The 24,268-nt window shown below is 42.2% G+C and overlaps 1 protein-coding gene across 2 annotated transcripts; it reads right to left on the minus strand.

Annotated features, from left to right (window-relative positions):
* Positions 1 to 861: 861 nt before the first annotated feature.
* Positions 862 to 23,576, minus strand: LOC127047609 (protein mono-ADP-ribosyltransferase PARP12-like). Of its 2 annotated transcripts, none has more exons than XM_050946069.1 (9): positions 23,503 to 23,576; positions 22,294 to 22,360; positions 15,188 to 15,340; positions 13,737 to 13,857; positions 12,156 to 12,252; positions 10,553 to 10,631; positions 9,477 to 9,607; positions 3,301 to 3,452; positions 862 to 1,152 (listed from the first exon to the last, which is right to left on the minus strand). In XM_050946069.1, exons 3-9 carry the CDS (start codon positions 15,269 to 15,271, stop codon positions 872 to 874), a joined length of 945 nt encoding a protein of 314 aa, XP_050802026.1. In that variant the 5' UTR covers positions 15,272 to 15,340; positions 22,294 to 22,360; positions 23,503 to 23,576; the 3' UTR covers positions 862 to 871. The 2 variants fall into 2 exon arrangements, with proteins under 2 accessions (XP_050802026.1, XP_050802025.1); XM_050946068.1 differs by having other exon boundaries at positions 10,490 to 10,631.
* Positions 23,577 to 24,268: the final 692 nt, after the last annotated feature.

Consider the following 24,268-nt stretch of genomic DNA (forward strand, 5'->3'; position numbering starts at 1 on the left):
AGAGAAGATTGTGCAGTCTGTGGACACATTTCTTTATACGATACCTTCTCTGATGACTAAGAGTGAAGATTTCAAGGAAATGACAATTCTGCTTCTATCCTTCAGACACAATCACCCCAAATATGACAATTCCAACCCTGGTGCACTGTCTTTTGCAAGTCCCTCAGTCCAAGGAGATACTAACCAACTTTTAATGATTGTTTCTGGCTATCATAGTGTAATATAAAGCCACTCCAGTATTATGATCCTTGTTCCAGAGTATAGAATGTGCCTTAAACATTTGCTCAGGGGATGCTGCAAGTTCTATACTTTGTGTTTTTTCTTATGGGTAAATCCAGGCCTAGCCCCTGGAGTAAGGAGAGCAGAGACAACCTGTTATGAGAAATAGCTGATAAAGGATTTCATCTGAAAGCGGAGATACTGGACTGTGGCATGCAGTGCTACATGTATGCCAGTAGATGCCAGCTGTAGCTGGGTGCTAATAGGTGCTAGTCTCAAGGGGGCAGGGAACAGCGATACTTCTCCAAAGTGCAGGTTGTGAAAATGGGGCCTGACTAAACTGAGGCCTCTACACCTCTTCCAGCATTCCTATGCATTATGGGAAACAGACTCCCTTCTTCTCCAGACCCCAGCTCCTCTCCCTTTTGTGCAGGAGTAACCCTTAGGGTTCTGTATTTTTAATGTATAGACAGTTAATATACCGAAGTGCCAATAATCCATGATGGGACTGGCTACTTCTGTTTTGTTGCATTTCAAAAACTGTTTCATAACACAGATACACAGACAGTAGTTCCAATAAATATATTTTTAAAATAATAAATATGTAAAATCATTTGACTGTCTCAGTGTAGGAAAGTGATATTGCTGTCCATTACAAGATCACACAGCTGTACCCTTCTGCATATTCTATTATATATTCTGGGTAAATCTGGTGCTTCTCAAAGATGACAAAAATGGAGGGATTCACTGGGCTGTCCACACAGCTGTCATAAAAGCTGTTGGAATTGTTAGGTCTGAGTGGAGGGCGAAGGTAGTTATTGCTTCCTTGAACAAAGTCTCCAACTAGCACTCGAGCTACGATCATGGTCTTGGAACCGGAACCAGTCTGACAATATAGATGGGAATAATGAGCATCTCTGGCAAAGTAGCTTCCTAAGAACAAGAAAAAGCCAAGATAAGAATTATTTCTGTAGGCTTTGTTTTATGATTGTATCTACTGCTGCCATAACAGTTGATGCTCTAGCTTATAGCATTTCAACAAGTGCCCTTAATACTGTATGTACCTCCAGGTAACTATAGATATCTCCTAAATCATACTCATATATTATGTTTATTATGAATAAGGTCAATATGTAATCATGCTTTAAGACATCCTCGATCACCCATAGTCAGTAAGTTAGTTAACTAACTAGTGCAACTATTTTGGCTTTTTAATGCGTGTTTTACTTCATGGACTGCATCCTGCGCCTAGTTAAGTCAACACTGGGGCTTGTCTACACATAGAAGCTGAACCACTTTAACTATACTAGTATACTTAAACCAGCACCAGCCCCTAGCATGGTTGCACTTAGAGTACAACAGTACCTTATTCCAATATAGCTTATTTCTGTACTAGAAGAGGAACAAACTGTACCAGTATAAGATACTAGTAAATTGTGTTAATCAGGGATGTGACTTTTTCCCCCTCAAATACCAGTAGAACTCCTAGTATGGACGCATGTAAATAGGTATAATACTATCTTATATAACTGTGTCCACACTAAGGGCTGGGCTGTTATTTTGGAAATGAAGTCACTCCCCTGACTGACATAGTTATGCCACTAAATCAGTGTAGATCAGACCTTAGCTGGTCAGGAAGTAGTTCTCTCCCCTCTGGGAAAACCTTTTGCTTTTCAGATTAAAACAAACAAAGCAAAACTTTGGCATGGCCTATACTTAAAAATGTGTACTAGCACATCTGTGTTGGTCAGGGGTGTGAAAGAAACAACAACCCCCATCTCGTAACATAGCTATGCTGACAAAATCATCAGTGTAGATGCAACTGTGCTGACAGAAGAGTGTTTCTGTTGGCATCGCTAACCTTGCACAGGGAGGTGGTGTTCCAGTACCAGCAAAAAAACTGTTCATGGATGGTGTGTCTACACTAAAGGTGCACAGCTACATTGGCAGAGTCAACACAGGCTCCATTAGCATAGACACAGCCTCAAAGAAAAGAAGAAGTCGCTTTCTGCAAAAAGTTCTCGTTTTGTCAAAACCCCAATTTTCCATAGAGAAAAAGCAAAAAATTTTGACCAGCCCCAGTCAATATTCAAGTTCCTAGTGACTACAGTTGGAGAAGGAGGCAGCCTTTTCAACAGCCTCTAAAGCAATGTTTCTCAGCTTTTTTGATACCAAGGACTGATTTGCTGCATTCCTAAACTGTATCAGGGAGATCTCCGGGACTGGCACCGGTCCACAGACCATTCATTGAGAAACACTACTCTAAAGCACATGGTTGCCTCAGGAGTGTGTGTCAAACTTCTATTCCTTTGGATTTAAGAAAAAGAGCTTCTGCAAGAGAGTTCTCAATCCATTTTTTTACAAGCTAGCAGACAGTAGTTGGCTACAAATTCTGCAGTTAATATTCCTACAATGGAATCTTGAGACATCATGAACCATGAAGACAAAGCTAGAGTCTTAAAGTGATGCACAAGAAAAGCCCTTAAGAAATGATGGATTCAAATCAGAAGTTTCCAACAGATAAGGTTGCTCTGAAATTATACAGAAAAAGACAAACCCTTCTGCGGTTAACTATTCACTGAACCCCTACCTGAGAGAGGATCCCTTCAATATTTCTAAATACCAAAACACAGAAACTAGTCAAACAGACCAAATGTGTTGCTAGAAAGCAAGCACACATTCTACGTGCCCTTTGACATGCCTGACTACCTTCCGTTAATATTAGAACACAATCCCGTTAAAATCAGTGAGCGTTTTTAAACTGAGCAAAATAGCACAACTGAGTTCAGAAGGATAGAACAGATCTTTTAAATTTGAAACCATGCTGCTCTGCACTCAGAGTAATCATTTACACCTGTAAAAAGTAGATGTAAAATGCCAGTTCAATAGCCTTTGCGCTCACTCTGCATTGGTGTAAGTGGCCACTAAAAATGCAAGGCAACAGAGAATCAGGCCTAGTCTGTAGGAAGCTGACTTCTGCAGTATTAATTTGAGTCCATTTCATTACATTCCAGGAAAAGAGAGAGAGAGAGAGAGAGAGTGTGTGTGTTCATGGTGCATGTACACACACTACCTCTATACCTTTTCCGTATAATGTTCCATGGGTCCCACAGATTCTCCAGTCAAAGTTCTGCCCGCAGATGGCATGCAGATGGGATGTACTTGTTCCATGGAATAAGAGCCTCTCATCCACATCTCTTCCTCTGTTTGTCTTCCTCATCTGTTCCTTTTGCCTAGTGATAGAAATGTGTCAGCGGAAAGCAAAAAAACCCAAAACATTTATGCTAGGGCAAAACAAGGTTTACAATCTTCCTCTCTGCTTCAACCATATTCCAGTTAAACCTTAAACTTAGAAAGCAGAACAAAAGAAACACAGAAGGGTAAGTGGGTTTACCTTGGTTTTCCTCTTCCCACGTTATGCAATAAATCCCTTATGCTACGTGTTATGGCTCTACCTACCAGAAAGCAAGGAGGCCACCGGTCAAGACAATATAAGGCAAGGAGGCTGCCAGGTTCACTTCAGTCTAGAAACTTCTACAGCAAGAACAGAAGTATGAGAACACACTGAGTACAAAGAAAGAAATGCCACCATGGAAGAACGAACCTCAAGAGGATATAGGAGAGACCATGACACACAATTGCTGGTAAGAGCTCTTGTTGTAAGTCTCCTCATCCTTAGCCCAAGCTCCTTATACTAAAGATATGTAGCAATAAGCTAAGAAGAGAGAGTTTCTTTAAAACCAGCATGTGTGAGCACACCATTACAGTGCAATTAAGATCCCCAATGTCAGGGTATTCTGAGGAAGGGTTTAAGCCCACCTGAGGCATTCCAGTCCTCTAAATCGGTCTCCTATTTTGAACTAAGAAGTATGGCAATAAAGTAAAAAGGTCTGCAGGACTTCCTGACAAATGAAACGACCCATGGCACAACAGGAGTCAGAGCAACTTCTTAATACCAGATATCTAGCTTTTTCAGTTTCCTAATGGAGGAGGGAAGGAATGCCACCACCGGTACCCTGACTGAACTAGTTACAGTGGCATTTGAAACCAGAATAGCAAATTCAGGTCAGAACTCTCTTTCTGAACCCAAGACTTCATCTCACACACATTAGAGGAATGGTAACAGGGAACCTACTCAGCTGAATACAGCTTCTGTTCAGCTATGGCATATAGCATGGTGCCCATAGATCAACCTTTCTCAGCTCCGCTACTAATGCCAATCCTCCTGGTATCCATTCAGTTCAGCTTCAGGGATACAGGATTCAATTAATAAAGAATTAGAGGAGGATAATATAACTAATACAAACCAACACAGGTTTATGGAAAATAAATCCTGTCAAACTAGATAGATTTTTTTTTTTGGAATGAAATTACAAGTTTGTTGATAAAAAGTAAAGCACTATGTAATAAATTTTTGTAAGGCATATTGCAAAACATTTTGATTAAAAAACTAGAATGATACAAAACTAACATGGCAGATACTACATGGATTAAAAGCTGACTAACTGAGAGGTCTCAAGATGTAATTGTAAAACACGGAATCATCAAGTAGGTGTATTTCTAGTGGGATCTCTCAAGGAAACTGATCACAGCCCTTTGCTAGTTAACATTTTTATCAGTGAGCTGGAAGAAAACAACATTATTTCTGATAAAGTTTGCAAATTAAGTTTCAGGGAGTGCTAAATGATGAAGAGGACTGATACAGAGCAATCTGGATAACTTGGTGAGCTGGGTGCAAGCAAATAATATGCATTTTAATTAAGCTAAATGTAAATGAATACATCTAGGAACAAAGAATGTAGGCCATACTTACAGAATGGGGACTCTATCCTGGAAAGCAGTGACAATGTAAAAGATTTGGGAGTCATGATGGACAATCAGCTAAACAGGAGTTCAAAGCTTAATGACATGGCCAAAAAAGTTAATGAAATCTTTGGCTGAATAAACTAGGGAATCTCCAGTAGAGTAGAGAAGTTATGTTGCCTCTATCTGGCATTGGAGTGACCACTGCTGGAAGACTGTATCCACTTTTGGTGTCCAGAATTCAAAAAGGATGTGGATTAATTGGAGGGGGTTCAGAGAAGAGCCACAAGAATGATTAAAAGATTAGAAAACATGCCCTTATAGTGATAGGTTCAAGGAGCTCAGTCTGCTTAGTTTCCCAAGAGAAGCTTAAGGGATGACTTGACTTTACTACAATCTATGAGTACCTACATGGGGGGAATTGATAATCAGCTCTTCAGTCTAATGGAGAAAGGTATTACAGGATCCAACAGCTGGAAGTCAAAGCTAAACAAATTCAGACTGGAGACGGGGTGTAAATTTATCGACGAGGATGTTTAGCCTTTGGAACACTGTAGCAAGTGTTGTGGTGGATTTTCCATCGCTGGTCATTTTTAGATCAAGATTGGATTTTTTAAAAAAAACAAGATATGCTCTAGTTCAAATGGGATTATTTTTTTGCAGGGGGTAGGCTATCACCTGAAGTTCTACAGAATGTCAGACTAGAGGATCACAGTGGTCCCTCCTGGCTAAAAAGTCCCTTTAGCTTGGAGTGGCGCATATTAAAGGAACAGTTGTATCACACACGCACAGCTTCACACTAGTAGAGATCCTTCCTTTTAGTTAGTTACACTACGATAGCTCTGAAAATGCATAAATACACATACAGGAAGACAGTTCCAGTCCTGAAGAAGTTCTAATACCCCACTCTATGGGCAAGTCTACACTACAGCACTACATTGGCGCAGCTGCACTGATGCAGCTCTGCTGCTGTAGAGTGTCTGGTGGAGAAGCGCTATGTCGATGGGAGAAGCATAAGCTATGTTGGCATGAGAGTGCCTCCTGCTGACATAGCGCCGGCATGGACAGCATGAAACTTGTGTTGCTCAGTGGAGGAGGGAGGTCCACACCTAACATACATTGCTCAGGGATCAACTTAAGCAGTAGTCGAGACCTGCCCTATATCTTCTTTGAGTGGCAATCAAATGAGTGAGGAAAGTATAACTGTCTCATTTTAGTTATCTTCAGACTTTTCATCTGGCACATCAAGGGTTACCCGTTTTTTTTTCCACATGACTTGCTAGCTAGAAACACAATAGCCTCTCTTTTTGTAGTTCTTCTCATTCTCCATCCAGCTACTTGAAATCCTAACTTTCCTGCTTTCCTCTAACTTTTTCCGTCTGAGGTGGTCACTTCTGGAATCCTAACAAGTACTGATGAACGGGTACAATGTCATGTTCACTAAGTTCTCAGGTCCAATGAGCCAAGAAACTTGTCCCTGGAATGATAGCATAACATGCAATGTTTCAGGAAGATGGGTTCATTCTGGTGTGGGAAATGGGAGAATTAAAGAGAAAAAAAATCCAGGTTATAAGGGGAAGCAAGCAAGCTACAGCCACTCCATCTCTCTCTCACTCTCACACACACACACACCTCTCTCTCTTACAGGGATAGGGACAATAGACTAAAGGGCAAAGTGTGGCCTTGCTCCCAAATAGGAACACTGTTGCACACATGCTTTTGCAGTTGTGTTTTCTACACCCTCACTCTTCCCCAAGAGCTGCTGTCATAAACAAATAGCTAAGGGTTAATGTCTCTTACACCTGGAAAGAGGTAACCTGAAGCAACCTGACCAGAGGACCAATCAGGAAACCAGACTTTTTCAGGTCTGGGTGGAGGGAAGTTTGTGTCTGAGTTCTTTGTCTTGTACCTGTCTCTCTCGGCTATGGGAGGATTTCTGTCTCTTGCTTTCTAATCTTCTGTTTCCCAGTTGTAAGTACAAAAGATCAGATAGTGAGTTATATGTTTTTTTGTATTTTACATGTGTGTAGTTGCTGGAGTGTTTTGAATTGTATTCTTTTTGAATAAGGCTGTTTATTCATATTTCTTTTAAGCAATTGACCCTGTATTTGTCACCTTAATACAGAGAGACCATTTTTTATATATTTTTCTTTCTTTTTAAGACCTGTTGGAGTTTTTCCTTTAGTGGGGAACTCCAGGGAATTGAGTCTGTGCTCACCAGGGAATTGGTGGGAGGAAGAAGTCGGGGGAAATCTGTGTGTGTTAGATTTACTAGCCTGACTTTGCATTCCCTCTGGGTGAGGGAGGAAGAGAGATTAGCTCTCGGTACTTCTGTTTTCCAAGGCTGGAAACGGGGAGGGTGGAATCCCTCTGTTTAGATTCACGAAGCTTGCTTCTGTGTGTCCCTCCAGCAACACCTGGAGGGGGGAAAGGAAAAGGTTTATTTCCCTTTGTTGTGAGACTCAAGGGATTTGGGTCTTGGGGTCCCCAGGGAAGGTTTGGGGGGACCAGAGTGCCCCAAAACACTCTAATTTTTTGGGTGGTGGCAGCTTTACCAGGTCCAAGCTGGTAACTAAGCTTGGAGGTTTTCATGCTAACCCTCATATTTTGGACGCTAAGGTCCAAATCTGGGACTAGGTTATGATAGCTGCAGGTTACCAACTGCTGTTCTCCAAATCTTCATTTTTTTCCTAATATAACTGTCACATTTGCTTTAATGTTCATGTGCAGGTTAATAAGCAGATCAAGAGCCTCTGAAGCACTAGTGCAAACCTTGACTGCATCAAATCTTCCTTGAAAACTCTGCAATTTCAGATTAGTGCTTTCCACAAAGATTTTCACATCATCCAACCCTGCTGTCATTAGGTTTTGCTGCTGGTAGATTTTGCCAGATCAATCTTGTCTTCCTGGTCCAGCCTCTGTGCCACCTTCTCCTCTTCATGGCTGCTGCTCTTTGATTCAGCCAGGGTACTCCAAGAAAACATCTCTTTGAGCAAAAGTGTTTGGACTTAGCACAGATTACTTCTCCTGTCTTAGGGTTCTGATGTTTAAAGGCCAAGTTCTGCCCACAGATATACCCATGCAACCCCATCAGTGTACCTAAGTGCAGAGTGTTTTTGTTATTGTTTTTTAAAGTTGAAACAACTTGTCCAGATTTATGCTGTGGCTTTCAGCAAGAAGGAGAAGAAGTGAGACAAAATGAGTCTAATCAATACTACGCTCCCTAGTGGCCTCTAAAATCAAACCTTAATGTGATCTCTCTCTCTCTCTCTCTGGGCACTGGGTTGCTGTCCACAAGGAAATTTCAAGATCAAATTAGGTTTCTTTGGGAAAGGCACATGGAGGGAGTCATAGTGTTTTCTATTAACCCCAGTTCTAGTTCCACTGGGTCAGTACAAACCTATCTAGCCACAAGATTCAACCATAAAAGTAACAGGCTCATAGGAGCATGATCCTTTTTATATCCTGCAAAGCCACGTAAACTGTATTCTGACAAGAAGATCTACAGACACATTTTAAATCAAGCTAGGAATGGTTTGCAAAGTTTCAGTAGAAAACCTCACCAACCCATAGCCTTAATAAAAGGGACCCAGAACTGCACATTCAAGAGAAATCAGCATACATGCTGGAACTAGAGGTGCCACTTCACCCCCTGGCTTGACATGGTTTCCATCATATCCAGGGTTTACAGTTTAGTTCAATGGCCCTCAGCACCCCCACTATACAAATTGTTCCAGCACCCCTGGAAAAAACAGTCTTGAGCTACTTCAGTTATGGTATTTAGGAAGGATAGTTTCTTCTTGGTTAGAGTTAGCGAGACTCATCAGCACATAATGAGAAAGAGAACAAATTCTAGAGTTATCAGAATTACTCTGCTGCACCCAGTTAGATTCATAGACTTTAAGGTCAAAAGGGACCACCATGATTATCTAGTTTGACCTTCTGCACGCTGCAGGCCACAAAATCTCACCCACTCCTGAAATAGACCCCTAACCTCTGGCTGAGTTACTGGAGTCATCAAATCCTGGTTTAAAGACTTCCAGTTACAAAGAATTCACCATTTACACTAGTTTAAAACCTGCAAGTGACCAATGTCCAATGCTGCAGAGGAAGGTTAAAACCCCCCAGGGTCTCTGCCAATCTGACCTGGGAGAAACTTCCTTCCCAACCCAAAATATGGCAATCAGTTAGACCCTGAGCATGTGGGCAAGACCCACCAGGCAGATACCTGGGAGAAAATTATCTGTAGTAACTCTGGGAGAGAATTATCTGTAGTAACTCAGAGCCCTCCCCATCTAGTGTCCTCTCTCCAGCAGTTGAGGATTTTTGCTACTGGCAGTCACCAATGGGCCACATGCCATCATTGGCAGTCTCATCATACCAGCCCCTCCATAAATTTATTGAGCTCAGTCTAGAAGACTGAGGTTTTTTAATTAAATAAAATGGATACAAACCACTGGAAAACTTGCCAAAGTGATGGGTTCTGAATCCTCTGTAATCTGCAGATTCTATAATTTTTCATTGTCTTCTCAAATAGGTCCTTGACTTCCTTGTATTCACTGGTAGTATCACTCAGCTCCACCAACTAAAAACGATAAGTATAACAGAAATCAAGATGTTAACATGTTTTCAATGAGCTTTCCCCAGGCCTTTGACAAAGGAAGCACCCAACCACACTGCATTAAAGATGGAACTACCCTGCAACTACACTCACAATTCAAGTGGCGTGAATAGTTTTTGATTTGAACCAAAGAAATCAATTTTTTTATTTCATCAAATTGAGACCATTTTTTTCTCAAGTTTTGAATCAAAATGTTTGAGTCTACTCAAAATGAATTGTCTTCGAGTTTTTCATTTAGTTCTAGTCATTTTTGAGTACGTTTCACCCATGTGTGCAAGTGTGTTTTTTAAATTCATCAAATTTCAAAAAAGCAAGCAAGCTGTACTATACTCCAAACTCTCCCAGAGCCCACCCTTACTTATTAGAGGTCTTTTCACACTTGAAAAGTAATACTAACTGTACTGAAGCAAATTATTTTAAAATAGCTTTGTAACCGTAGTGGCAGACATTTTAATGAGGAAAGCAATGTAAGTGTCTCCACAATATTTTTTTTACATGACTTGATAATCTTCAGAATTCCTCTCACTATGAATTCTTCAGTGTGTTCATTTTTTAAAGAAAAATACTGCTGAGTATTAAAAAAAAATCTGCATTGAGCTATGGAGCGTCACACTCTAAGTCATTAGTTGGAGTCCAGATCAAGTCAGTAGTGACCAAAAAGTCATTATGATCTGATGGCTGTTCAGTCATGCGCTCTTGTGGAATGAGCTGGTGGTCTTAATTCGCTTCCCAGTGACATGTCTATGTCAAACATGCCAACTGTATATTTCCTGCTTGCACATGTCACTGGAAACACCACATGAACCTCATCTCTTGAGTTTGAGGGTTGAATTTTAAGTAGTCTACCTTCCACAAGAACTGGTATAGGAAAGATCTCTTCCTGAGTAGAGATAACCAGTCAAAGAGTACCTTGTACCCTATTTCAGGCAGTGCCGATTGGTCCCAATTTGGAGGAAACAGATGAAATGGATAAGTAGTTTCCAATTGGCTGTTTGCAAACAAAAGAAATGAACAGGAGTGAGCATACGGCACTTCCACACGGATTATCCTGCCCTGGAGCTTCAATCAGCTCTAAACGCTGTCTTGAAGACACAAGCCACATTAACTATTTTATCTTGGTAACACTAGTTGCCAATTCATGCATATTACAGTGACCAGCTATAATAGGGACAAGAGGTAACTTGTTGCCAGAGAGAATAAAGGGTACTGTAAGAGTCAGGCAGCACAATTAAGAGGAGGTAGAATGTGTAAGAAAGCTGTTGAAACTTAATCTTAAGGACACTTCACATAATGCTTCCAGAGCGAGTTCCAATAGCTGCTTGAACCCCTGGGAAATTAGGATGTTACCCCTTTCTCTTCGCCTGGGCTATGCACACACAAAGTGGCGTGCCAGATCAGATTAGTGGTCTGTCTAGCCCACTACCCTGTACCAGACCCTTCAGAAGGAGGTACAAGAAACTGAAGTGGACAGTTACAGCATAACGAGTCTATAAGGAAAGTTTATTCTAACCTCCATCAAATAATTGTGAAACTCTCCTGATTCAGGGTGTTAAATAGTCCTTCCAAAATACAATTATTTTATGTTCGATAATATGACCGTGGCTATTCTTATCCATATAAATCCTTTTTTTAAATCCTGCTGAACTTTTGGCTACAAAGATATCCCGTGGCAGTGAGTTCCAAAAGCTGGTTGTTTTGTGTAAAGAGAAAAGAGGCACTGTAACACTTGTAAAAGCAGCAAAGAGTCTTGTGGCACCTTATAGACTAACAGATGTTTTGGAGCATGAGCTTTCATGGGTGAATACCCACTTCATCAGATGCATGTAGACGAAGTGGGTATTCACCCACGAAAGCACATGCTCCAAAACGTCTGTTAGTCTATAAGATGCCACAGGACTCTTTGCTGCTTTTTCAAATCCAGACTAACACAGCTACCCCTCTGATACTGTAACACTTGTTTTCCCAGCTGGGTCTGAAATTTGTTGAACCAAATCATGCTTTAAATTCCCTATTGCTAATTTTATTGAGCCATATGCTGGAACTTCCTCAAATTAACTGAAGTTCCTTAAATCCAAATGTATGATTCACTGTCTGCACATCACAGCATCCCTGAGCCTCCAGGGAAAACATTCTCCGGCTCCCTCCTACCTCTCCAGAGTGGCATTCCCCAGCTCCTATTTTTTGTATGAAGCAAATAATTTTATTCCTGTGGTCCCATACGTTAAAGAACAAATAGATGCTTGCTCAAGCAACAGAGAGATAGGGTTACCAATAGTAGCAAAGAGTACACAACTGCTCCAGCTATCTGCAAGCCATCAGTCGCCACAGAGTACCATCAAAGCCTACATCCTGGAGGTGCTGGGGAACCTACGCTCACCATCTCATCCACAACACAGCCTAGTGTTAACCCAAACTAGCATATGCCAGAGGCTTCCCTATGAACTGACACTCTGTGTAGGGCACTGTTCGGCAATAAAATGAAAAAGTAAGTAGTGAACACACTCGCCAGTACCTTCTCTCGCTCTTGTCTCCCCCGCCGAAGAACACAAACTTTGGCCACCTACAGACTTTTCTCCGAGTTTGATAGTGCAAGTTTATCTGGACCATATCTTGAAAGAAAAACACACTTAACATGGCAGGAGTTAAAGAACCTTCACTACCCGGTAACTCTGTTTATTTAAATAAAGATATAGTACAACTATGTATTGCTCCTACTCTGGCCTTCAATGCTTCACAGGTTGGGGTCACTCGTTCACCTGTTCTACTCCTACTTGAAGCCCTTTTTGTTATTCTGACCCATTTCCAGTTCTTCTGTCTCACTGTCATTAGGACTTTATGGGGGAAATCGGACTAGATGTAGTGCTATATCACCATCATCAGTTTTCCTGCAGTTCCTCTTACCATCTGGGTTTCTGTTTATGGAATTATACAGACTAAAAGAGGAAGATGCATTAGGTCATCTAGCCAGTGCATTTTTCCTGGCCATATGGGATCGTTCCTTAAGGTTTAAACAAAAGGTTCCCCCTTGTTTGCTGTTTTTTTTATCCTGTACTGATCTCACAGATCAAGCATTATAACACCACTACCACCTTCGTAGTGAAACACAGACTATGCCACTTGTGGTATTCTATGTGCACATCAGGGCCGGCTCCAGACCACAGCTCGCCAAGCGCGTGCTTGGGGAGGCATGTTGTGGGGGGCGCTCTGCAGGTTGCCGGGAGGGCGGCAAGTGGCTTCGGTGGACCTCCCTCAGGTGTCCCTGGGGAGGGTCCGCTGGTCCCGCAGCTCCGGTGGAGCATCTACAGGCACACCTGCGGGAGGTCCACCAGAGCTGCGGGACCGGCGAGCGGCAGAGCGCCCCCCATGGTGTGCCGCCGTGCTTGGGGCGGCGAAATTGCTAGAGCCGGCCCTGGTGCACATGCATTTTTTGGGAGCCACACTCCCTTTTTTATTCATGTAAAAGAGGCAAAGAATCCTGTGGCACCTTATAGACTAACAGACGTTTTGGAGCATGAGCTTTCGTGGGTGAATACATCTGATGCATCTGAGGAAGTGGGTATTCACCCACGAAAGCTCATGCTCCAAAACATCTGTTAGTCTATAAGGTGCCACAGGATTTTTTGCTGCTTTTACAGATCCAGAATAACACGGCTACCCCTCTGATACTTTTTTATTCATGTGTCAGATACCAAGTACTTTTGAGACGTTGGAAAGCTAGTTGAACTTTTAATTTATTTCACAATATTATATCTATGTCACAAACAAAAAGATCTCTGGATCTACTGTTCATTTTCGCCTTAGTCCAAGCAACTGACTCCTACCCTGGCTGCATCCTTTATGCCTTCCCTCACCATAATCAGTTTGCAAGAATATCCACTGGTCTTTGCATCTTCACCATGTTTTAAGGTTCAGTTCTCCTCTTTTGCTTTCCCCTTTGTTCTTGCATGAGAGTGGCTGTCCCAGAGTTCATAGAGAGTTCACTCACTAGTGTATTTATCAGCAGAGAGCATCTGGAGAGACTTTGTACGAAGGAAGCTATGTTTAAGTCAATCATGTTGTAATGTGTTAAACTTTAAACAAGCAGGTATCTTACCTTGAAAGTTTATCTCATACTGCCAAGAACCGGCTTGAAACAATACAGTGCCTTTTCGGTCCGCTAGAAATGCTGCCTCCAGATCCGCAGAAGTCACCGTGGCAGCACAATAATTTGCATGCTATAGAATGAGAGCATGGGAGAATTGCACCCATTACAAATGGACCTTTGGTTTCAATGGTATTATATGCATGCAACAGAGCAGAGGTTAGCCTATAATCTATTCGTTTTTTTTTAAGTCAATGATAGTGTTAAATTAGGTCAGTTTGGCATGCTTCCTCCTACCACTGAACAGAGCTAAATACTCTTCTTCCAATGCCTATTAGTCTGGTTTAAGGTTGAGTTAGTGCACAAGAGATAGAAAGGATTTACTCAAGAGGAGCCAACTAGGACTCACTCGAAGAGGCATCAGCTGAAGATCTGTTACAGATTTTGATTGAAACGGTGCTTACAAATGCCAACGCTATTCCTGAGAAACAGCATTAAACTCCCTTTCTTTGGTCCTGCACAGAGCTCCAATAGGATCAACTATAAATCCACTGTGACAGATTAGTAGATATAGCACAGCTATAGATCCACCATCTTCAGAGGAGATTGACAGCACTCTACAGAAGAAAGGGCAGTTAAGCTGCTAGGATTTCTATAGAGCTACAGTGCAAAACAAAGGTGAAAGGATACGAGAAGGCAGGATCTTTTCTGAATGCAGTAACTGGAAGTGGGGCTGTGTAACAGAAAATACTAGAGCGGGTCAAAAGATAATTTTCCAGAGGGAAGAAACCTTTCACAAAAATAGTTTGTTTATTTTCCTTAATTTTCTGCAGAAGTTTTTGACTTTTCAGCAAGATATCAAAACCCAAAATATTTTGATTCCAAGGGGTGTTGCTGTGCCTCTTGGGAGTTGTAGTTTGGGTGCCTTATACTCCCATTTTGTTCTATGGATTAGGCTGTCTGGTCAGACTACATCACTGGTGATGCTCTGTTCTCTCCTCTTTTGGTAGGGAGGAAAGAGCGCAACATAGGAGATGTAGTAGATCCAGAAAGCCCAACCCACAGTGAGAATGGGAACACTCAAATGATAACTCCCAAGGTGCCATTTTGAATCGGAGTGCAGTATTTTGGTTTTCGTGCTTTCGGCTGTCTGTGAAATATCTACATTTTCCTTCGAAACCCAATATCTTTCATGGCCCAATTTGTTTAGCTGAAAAACAGTTTTTGACCAAAATTATATGACCAGCCCTAGACAAATACACCAATTTTTAGTGCTATTTCTCAGAAACTTCTACGGAGTATTAATGAAATATTGAGGAACAACTAAAACACAGAGGCACACCTGATAATACAGTAATACACTTGTGCACACAGAGAGCAGTGAGAGAACATCTGTGTGACATCTAGAATGGCTCAGAGCTGGCTGGCTCAGAGTGTTGGGTGTCAGTCGAACACAAGCTCACCTGTTTCCCATATTCAATCCACTGCCCAGATCCATCCAACCAGTACCAGATGTATTCCATTCTGACAATAGATTGCACATGCATGACAGATGGTGCAGAGAGATGTCAAAGTGGGGTAAAACAGCAGATTGGCTTCAGGTAACTTCCTGAACTCTAATATTGAAAGAGAAATCTCAACTTAACACAAGCCTTAACAGAACTGTTCAGATGGTATCTTATCTTCTTTAAGCATAAGAACATTGGCCATTTTTGATGTAGGAGCAAGGCTCATTCTATGCTTGGCAAGAGCTCTTTCAACAACAATAGCAGAATCTGTACAGTGCTTGAAAAAAAAAAAAAGGCTCTAATTAGGCAGTGATGGATCTCTGTGGGAATCAGGTTGCAGACCTTTTCTGGGGTGCCCTGGATGAGTATACCGGTCAGTATATCCATGCAATGTAATGAGTATACTTATCCTCAGGAGTCCTCCTAAGGAAAAACTGGCTTAAGTCAAAGTACATCCCACAATAGTGGCTTGAGGATTCAGATCCAGTGATTAGTCCTCTCTCTCTCTCTCTCAAAGTGCCTGCTAAGCCAGTTAAGAATACAGGATTCCACAGAACAAAGGAACTGTCATCTATGCATTTACAGGTCCAAAATGTATTTTGAGAGAAAGCCATTTTGGAGGGGGTAGGGGTGGTAGAGAGGCAGGGTTAGGCTTAATCCCTTCCGTAAAGACCAGCTCTTCAGTTTGGATTTGAATCAGACTTCCATAAAGTTCATGTTTGGCTCCAGGGATTTTGTTTGGCCCATATCTCGAGGCTAGTAGCAGAAGGCCAATGATGAGCAACATTGCTATCCATCAGCCAAATATTAATAATCCTACTATTTGGAGAATGTGGGTTTTTCTTTTGTTTTTTTTTAAACTTGACCATCTCAATTTTCGAATCCAAACAATTTCCTCTCTGTACTTAAATGCTTTGCTATCCCGTGTACAACTTTTGCTTGTAACTAGTTGCACACACATTCAAGAAGTGCCTATCTGCTTAGAATGCAAGTTTACAAGAGGCTGTGGCTGAGATTTTTCAAAGCTGCCTAACAAGTCTGCATACCCAATTCCAGGAGGATTTGGGTTTCCATCTCTCTTAGTAGGCTTTGAAAATCCCACCAAACCTGCTTCTAGCTCTGAAAAGAGCAACTTTCAAGACCCAAGTACCTGATTAGCAAGAAGAAACCCAATCACTCAATTTAAAAAACATATTAAAAGAAAGCCCCCGGTCTAAGTTTATCTGAGTACAAAGATTAGAGCACAAAGGTCCAGTCTGAGTAATTCCAGGAACTAAAAGGCCTGTGAAATGATCAGAGTTCTCGTCTTTTGATTGCCTTGACAAAATCCTTTATTCAGATTCTTTCCCCTGCATTGTTATTCCTCCTTAATCTATAGTAATATGTGCAAGGTCCATTCCTATAAAGATGAACCCTGTTTGTTCTCATTCAAACCGCACTGCAGTGGATTTGCTAGGCTTATATTAGCACCAGTTTCTTTTTCAAAGCCTTTCAGGGTGGCACTTGTGCCTGTTATTTGCACTTTCCAAAGTTGTGCCTGTCACTAAAGTTTCTCAGATCTTTAATTTACTATAAGATCATGCCAAAATTAACAGTTCTAATTTTTTTTTAAGCTCATAAAAAAACCTTTCATTTTGGAAGCACTTCAATGGATAGACATCCCTCACCTTGTAGTAGAGCCTAAAAGCAGCCAAATAAAGGGGTCTTCTTAAATCAGAAAGCCAAGTTCTCCCTTAAATATAGTTGGTTTTTGTGCTATCATATATTGTGCACATCAAAAGCAATATTACAGTGCATTTCTTACTGACAGTAGATTTCAGATAGAGGAGTGAGAGGCAAGCAATTAAGGAAAATACAGTTTCTTAACAGACACATCATTATGTTACTCACTGCAAGCAGGCATTCTTCCCAAACTATATTTAAAACAAAATCCACATGCTGTCTAAACACACTCACTCCCCTTCTCCCTGGATTGGCTTTACTAACAAAGCCCAGAACAAGCTATTTTCTCTAGACTTGAGTGTTCACAGGGTTCTTACCTGAGCACTATCCTGTCATAATCCTCTGCAGGTAGGGAGCCCCTCCCTCCACCCTTATACACAGGTGGGGTAGTTAGTCACCTGCCTCTGAGTCAGAAGAACCCACTTAACCCCTTCTCAGCAGAATTAAGACCTTCAGCCTGGGAAAGATGTTTTAGAAAAACACTGTCATTGTGTTACACACAATCTAACTACACCTCTGCATGCTGTCACCTTTTCTCAAGTATTTCCCTTTCTGAGGTGCTAGGCTATCCTTTATATTTAAAGTAGTATTCCTTAGAAAACTGAAGCCAATAACATTTCATAAGAACATAAGAACGGCTGTACCAGGTCAGACCAAAGGTCCATCTAGCCCAGTATCTGTCTACTGACAGTGGCCAATGCCAGGTGCCTCAGAGGGAGTGAAGCTAACAGGTAATGATCAAGTGATCTCTCTCCTGCCATCCACCTCCATCCTCTGACAAACAGAGGCTAGGGACACCATTCCTTACCCATCCTGGGTAATAGCCATTTATGGACTTAACCACCATGAATTTATCCAGTTCTCTTTTAAACCCTGTTATAGTCCTAGCCTTCACAACCTCCTCAGGTAAGAAGTTCAACAAGTTGACTGTGCGCTGCGTGAAGAAGAACTTCCTTTTATTTCTTTTAAACCTGCTGCCTATTGCTTTCATTTGGTGGCTCCTAGTTCTTGTATTATGGGAATAAGTAAATAACTTTTCCTTAACCACTTTCTCCACATCACTCATGATTTTATATACCTCTATCATATCCTCCTTAGTCTCCTCTTTTCCAAGCTGAAGAGTCCTACTCTCTTTAATCTTTCCTCATATGGGACCCTCTCCAAATCCCTAATCATTTTAGTTGCCCTTTTCTGAACCTTCTCTAGTGCCAGTATATCTTTTTTGAGGTGAGGAGACCACATTGTACACAGTATTTGAGATGGATTTATAGAAGGGCAATAATATATTCTCAGTCTTATTCTCTGTCCCCTTTTTAATGATTCCTAACATCCTGTTTGCTTTTTTGACCACCTCCACACACTGCATGGACATCTTCAGAGGACTGTCCACGATGACTCTAAGATCTTTTTCCTGACTCGTTGTAGCTAAATTAGCCCCCATCATATTGTATGTATAGTTGGGGTTATTTTTTCCAATGTGTATTACTTTACATTTATCCACATTAAATTTCATTTGCCATTTTGTTGCCCAATCACTTAGCTTTGTGAGATTTTTGAAGTTCTTCACAGTCTGCTTTGGTCTTAACTATTTTGAGCAGTTTAGTATCATCTGCAAACTTTGCCACCTCACTGTTTACCCCTTTCTCCAGATCATTTATAAACAAATTGAATAGGATTGGTCTAGGACTGACCCTTGGGGAACATCACTAGTTACCCCTCTCCATTATCAGAATTTATCATTAATTCCTACCCTTTGTTCCCTGTCTTTTAACCAGTTCTCAATCCATGAAAGGACCTTCCCTTTTATCCCATGACAGCTTAATTTACGTAACAGCCTTTGGTGAGGGACCTTGTCAAAGGCTTTCTGGAAATCTAAGTACACTATGTCCACCGGATCCCCCTTGTCCACATGTTTGTTGACCCCTTCAAAGAACTCTAATAGATTAGTAAGACATGGTTTCCCTTTACAGAAACCATGTTGACTTTTGCTCAACAGTTTATGTTTTTCTATGTGTCTGACAATTTTATTCTTAACTATTGTTTCAACTAATTTGCCTGGTACTGACGTTAGACTTACCAGTCTGTAATTGCCGGGATCACCTCTAGAGCCCTTTTTAAATATTGGTGTTACATTAGCTAACTTCCAGTCATTGGGTACCAAAGCCAATTTAAAGGACAGGTTACAAATCTTAGTTAATAGTTCCGCAACTTCACATTTGAGTTCTTTCAGAACCCTTGGGTGAATGCCATCTGGTCCCAGTGACTTGTTAATGTTGAGTTTATCAATTAATTCCAAAACCTCCTCTAGTGACACTTTAATCTGTGACAGTTCCTCAGATTTGTCACCTACAAAAGCCAGCTCAGGTTTGGGAATCTCCCTAACATCCTCAACTGTGAAGACTGAAGCAAAGAATCCATTTAGTTTCTCCGCAATGACTTTATCATCTTTAAGCGCTCCTTTTATATCTTGATCATCAAGGGGCCCCACTGGTTGTTTAGCAGGCTTCCTGCTTCTGATGTAGTTAAAAAACATTTTGTTATTATCTTTGGAGTTTTTGGCTAGCCGTTCTTCAAACTGCTCTTTGGCTTTTCTTATTATACTCTTGCACTTAATTTGGCAGTGTTTATTTTCCTTTCTATTTGCCTCACTAGGATTTGACTTCCACTTTTTAAAGTCTTTTTATCTGTCACTGCTTCTTTTACGTGGTTGTTAAGCCACGGTGGCTCTTTTTTTAGTTCTTTTACTGTGTTTCTTAATTGGGGGTATACATTGAAGTTGGGCCTCTATTGTAGTGTCTTTAAAAAGCACCCATGTAGCTTGCAGGGAATTCACTTTAGTCACTGTACCTTTTAACTTCTGTTTAACTAACCCCCTCATTTTTGCATATTACCCCCTTTTGAAATTAAATGCCACAGTGTTGGGCTGTTGAGATGTTCTTCCCCCCACAGGGATGTTGAATACTATTGTATTATGGTCACTATTTCCAAGTGGTCCTGCTATAGTTACCTCTTGGACCAGCTCCTGCGCTCCACTCAGGATTAAATTTAGAGTTGCCTCTCCCCTTGTGGGTTCCTGTACCAGCTGCTCCATGAAGCAGTCATTTAAAGTATCGAGAAATTTTATCTCTGCATTTCGTCTTGAAGTGAAATGTTCCCAGTCAATATGGGGATAATTGAAATTCCCCACTATTATTGGTTTCTTAATTTTGATAGCCTCTCTAATTTCCCTAAGCGTTTCATCATCACTATTACTGTCCTGGTCATGTGGTTGATAATAGATCCCTAATGTTATATTTTTATTAGAGCATGAAAATTCTATCCATAGAGATTCTATGGAACATGTGGATTCGCTTAAGATTTCTACTTTATTTGAATCTACATTTTCTTTCACATATAGTGCCACTCCCCCCCGCACACCTGTTCTGTCCTTCCGATATATTTTGTATCCCGAAATGATTGTGTCTCATTGATTGCTCTCAGTTCATCAGGTTTCTGTGATGTCTATTATATCAATATCCTCATTTAATACTAGGCACTCTAGTTCACCCATCTTATTATTTAGACTTCTAGCATTTGTGTATAAGCACTTTAAAAACTTGTCACTGTTTATTTGTCTGCCCTTTTCTGATGTGTCAGATTCTTTTTTATGTGACTGTTTATCATCTGATCTGGCCCTTACATTATCCTCTTCCATCCTCTGCTCCTGACTATAACCTGGAAATTCTCTATCATTAGACTCTCTCCTAAGAGAAGTCTGTGTCCGATCCACATGCTTCTCTGCAGCAGTCGGCTTTCCCCCATCTCCTAGTTTAAAAACTGTTCTACAACCTTTTTAATGTTTAGTGCCATCAGTCTGGTTCCACTTTGGTTTAGGTGGAGCCCATCTTTCCTGTATAGGCTCCTCCCATCCCAAAAGTTTCCCCAGTTCCTAATGAACGTAAACCCCTCCTTTCTACACCATTGTCTCATCCAGGCATTGAGACTCTGAAGCTCTGCCTGACTACCTGACCCTCCCCGTGGAACTGGGAGCATTTCTGAAACTGCCACCATAGAGGTCCTGGATTTCAGTCTTCCCTAGCAGCCTAAATTTGGCTTCCAGGACACCTCTCCTACCCCTCCCTATGTCATTGGTACCTACGTGTACCACGACCACCGGCTCCTCCCCAGAACTGCACATAAGTCTGTCTAGATGCCTCGAGAGATCTGCAACCTTCGCACCAGGCAGGCAAGTCACCATATGGTTCTCCCGGTCATCAAAAACCCAGCTATCTATGTTTCTAATGATCGAATCTCTCATTACTAACACCTGCCTTTTCCTAGCAACTGGAGTTCCCTCCCCCGGAGAGCTAACCTCAGTGTGAGAGGCAACCCCAGCACCATCTGGAAGGAGGGTCCCAACTATGGGAAGGTTTCCCTCTGCTCCCATTGACTGTTCTGCTTCCCTGGGCCTTTCATCCTCCTCAACAGCACAGGGGCTGTCTGACCGGAGGTGGGACAATTCTACAGTGTCCCGAAAAGCCTCGTCAACATACCTCTCTGCCTCCCTTAGCTCCTCCAGTTCTGCCACCCTGGCCTCCAAAGTCCGTACATGGTCTCTGAGGGCCAGGAGCTCCTTGCACCGACTGCACACATACGCCACCCGCCCACAGGGCAGGTAATCATACATGCTACACTCAGGGGCAGCTCTAGACATTTTGCCGCCCCAAGCACGGAGGGTCCGCCGAAGCCACGGGACCAGTGGACCCTCCGCAGGCAAGCCACCGAAGGCACCCTGCCTGCCACCCTAGCGGCGACTGGCAGAGCGGCCCCCACTGCTTGCCGCCCCAGGCATGCGCTTGGAGTGCTGGTGCCTGGAGCTACCCCTGGCTACACTCAGTGCAATAAACCGGATAGGCCCCACTCTGCAGCTGGGCTTCTGCCTGCATTGTCTCCTAGTTAATGGAAGGGTTGTTTAAGGCAAGAAGTTTTAAATGTAGTTTGGTTTATAGGTTTTAAGGGGACGAAAGGGGAACAGGTAGAACCAACAAGGGACCCCTAGTCCCTTCCCACTCACCTGCCAAACTCCCTTGCGAAACTCCCTGTTTCCAGCCCCTGGTTGCTTGTGCACGGCTTTATAAAGCCCTGGCCTGTGTGAATGCCCCACCCCCTGATTAAGGCTCAGCCAATTACCAGAGGCTTCCAACTTTCAAACCTTCCTTTGAAGCTCACAGCCTCCAACTGCCAGCCACAGCACACGGTCCTTCAAACAACCAAACAAACAAACAGAGTGACAAACACAAGCTCAGCACACAGCAAGTAACCCCCAAACACAAACACACACACTACAGACAGTCACTTACCCCACAGATGCTGTATTCGCTCCTCCTTCACCTGGAGAACTCCCTTGCGAAACTCCCTGTTAGCAGCCTGTCATAAACAGATAGTTAAGGGTTAATAGAACAGGAGTACTTCATGTCTCTTTTGCCTGTAAAGGGTTAACAAGTCCAGTGAGCCTGGCTGTCATCTGACCAGAGGACCAATCAGGGGACAGGATACTTTCAAATCTTGAGGGAGGGAAGTTGTGTGTATGCTGTTAGTTTTTGGTGGTTGTTCTCTCTGGGTTCTGAGAGTGACCAGATGTGCAACCAAGTTTCTCTCCAATCTCTCTGATACAGTCTCTTATGTGTCCAGAATAGTAAGTACTAGGTAGATAAGGCAAGTTAGGCTTATGTTTGTTTTCTTTATTTACAAATGTGTATTTGGCTGGAAGGAGTTCAAATTTGTATTTTGCTGAAAGGATTTTACTTTGTACTTGTATACTTAGGCTCGGAGGGTATTCCCAGTGTCTATAGCTGAAAGACCCTGTAACATATTCCATCTTAAATTTACAAAGATAATTTTTACTGTTTTTCCTTCTTTAATTAAAAGCTTTTCTTGTTTAAGAACCTGATTGTTTTTTTATTCTGGTGAGACCCCAGGGGACTGGGTCTGGATTCACCAGGGAATTGGTGGGGAGAAAGGAAGGAAGGGGGAGAGAGAGGTTAATTTCTCTCTATGTTAGGATTACTTTCTCTCTCAGGGAGAGTCTAGGAGGGAGAGAGAGAAGGAGTGGGGAAGGTGGATTTTCCTCTCTGTTTTAAGATTCAAGGAGTTTGAATCACAGTGATCTTCCAGGGTAACCCAGGGAGGGGAAGCCTGAGAGAGGCAATGGTGAGGGAAAGGGTTTACTTTCCTTGCGTTAAGATCCAGAGGGTCTGGGTCTTGGGGGTCCCCGGGCAAGGTTTTGGGGGGACCAGAGTGTACCAGGCACTGGAATTCCTGGTTGGTGGCAGTGCTACAAGTACTAAGCTGGTAATTGAGTTTAGAGGAATTCATGCTGGTACCCCATCTTTTGGACACTAAGGTTCAGAGTGGGGGTTTATACCATGACAGAGCCCCTGTTCGCAAAGCTCCCTTGCACTTACTGTCACATACAGTAACACGCTGGTGTTAGAAGGAAGTGCAGATGGGACAGATGGCTTTGGCAGGTGTGCGGATTCCAGTCTCCATGCATAAGTCAGTATTTTTACCTTTATTATTGGATTCCTGTATCTCCTACAATGTGCTCAAACTATAAAAAGAGGCTCGGACCCTGCTTGCTGTCTGTGGACTGCTTGCCGCCCTGCAAGGAGAGTGAGAGCAGACCAGGACTTTGTAGAGTCTTCTGATTCTTTTAACACTTCCTTTGTTTCTGTTACTTGCCCGACCGATTTTGTGGCATGTTGTCTTAACCATTTAACAGCAGTGGTTATAGTTTGCAATATTTTATATTTCAAGACTACAGTTTCTTCCCTAGCCTTACAAATTTCATTCCATGTTTCGTCCCTGTTTTTTTAACTTCATATTGACGTCTTTTGCTAGCAACCCAGCGTGTCCACGAATTATCAAACTCTGTGGGGATTTGAAGGGAGGGGATAAGGGGGTTCCCTAGTTCGTGGTTTTCCGTCATGTTAAATTGTGATTCCTACAGCGGACAGCTCGTTTACTCACCAGATGAGCCGTCGAGGTCACCAATTTTGTCAGACTTTAACAATGTGGTGCTCTGCTCTGTTCAATGTTGATAACAGTTGGCTGCATGCATGCATTCCCTCTGTGTGCTACCCTGGTTCTGCACAGATAGCAGACATGGACACCACAGACCCTGAAAGAACCCCCAATGACCATAGACTCTGATAAGGTACGAAGGTACCTGGCCAGGTTTATTATCAAACGAAGCACAGTAATAGTTTCCTGCAGACTCTTCAGGATAGACTACGAATATGTGCTCCCTGCCAATGGACCGGCTCAGTCAGTGGC

The sequence above is a fragment of the Gopherus flavomarginatus genome, chromosome 1 (genome assembly GCF_025201925.1).
Source record: "Gopherus flavomarginatus isolate rGopFla2 chromosome 1, rGopFla2.mat.asm, whole genome shotgun sequence".
Lineage (NCBI taxonomy): Eukaryota > Metazoa > Chordata > Testudines > Testudinidae > Gopherus > Gopherus flavomarginatus.

What these genes read in the sequence shown, in the direction of transcription:
- LOC127047609 (XM_050946068.1), bottom strand. Translation starts at nt 15,271, where the DNA reads ATGCATGTGCAATCTATTGTCAGAATGGAATACATCTGGTACTGGTTG. An exon ending in GGATTGAATATGGGAAACAG is followed by an intron (nt 13,858 to 15,187) that starts GTGAGCTTGTGT and finishes CTCATTCTATAG; the next exon opens with CATGCAAATTATTGTGCTGC. An exon ending in GGAGACAAGAGCGAGAGAAG is followed by an intron (nt 10,632 to 12,155) that starts GTACTGGCGAGT and finishes GTTTGCAAACAG; the next exon opens with CCAATTGGAAACTACTTATC.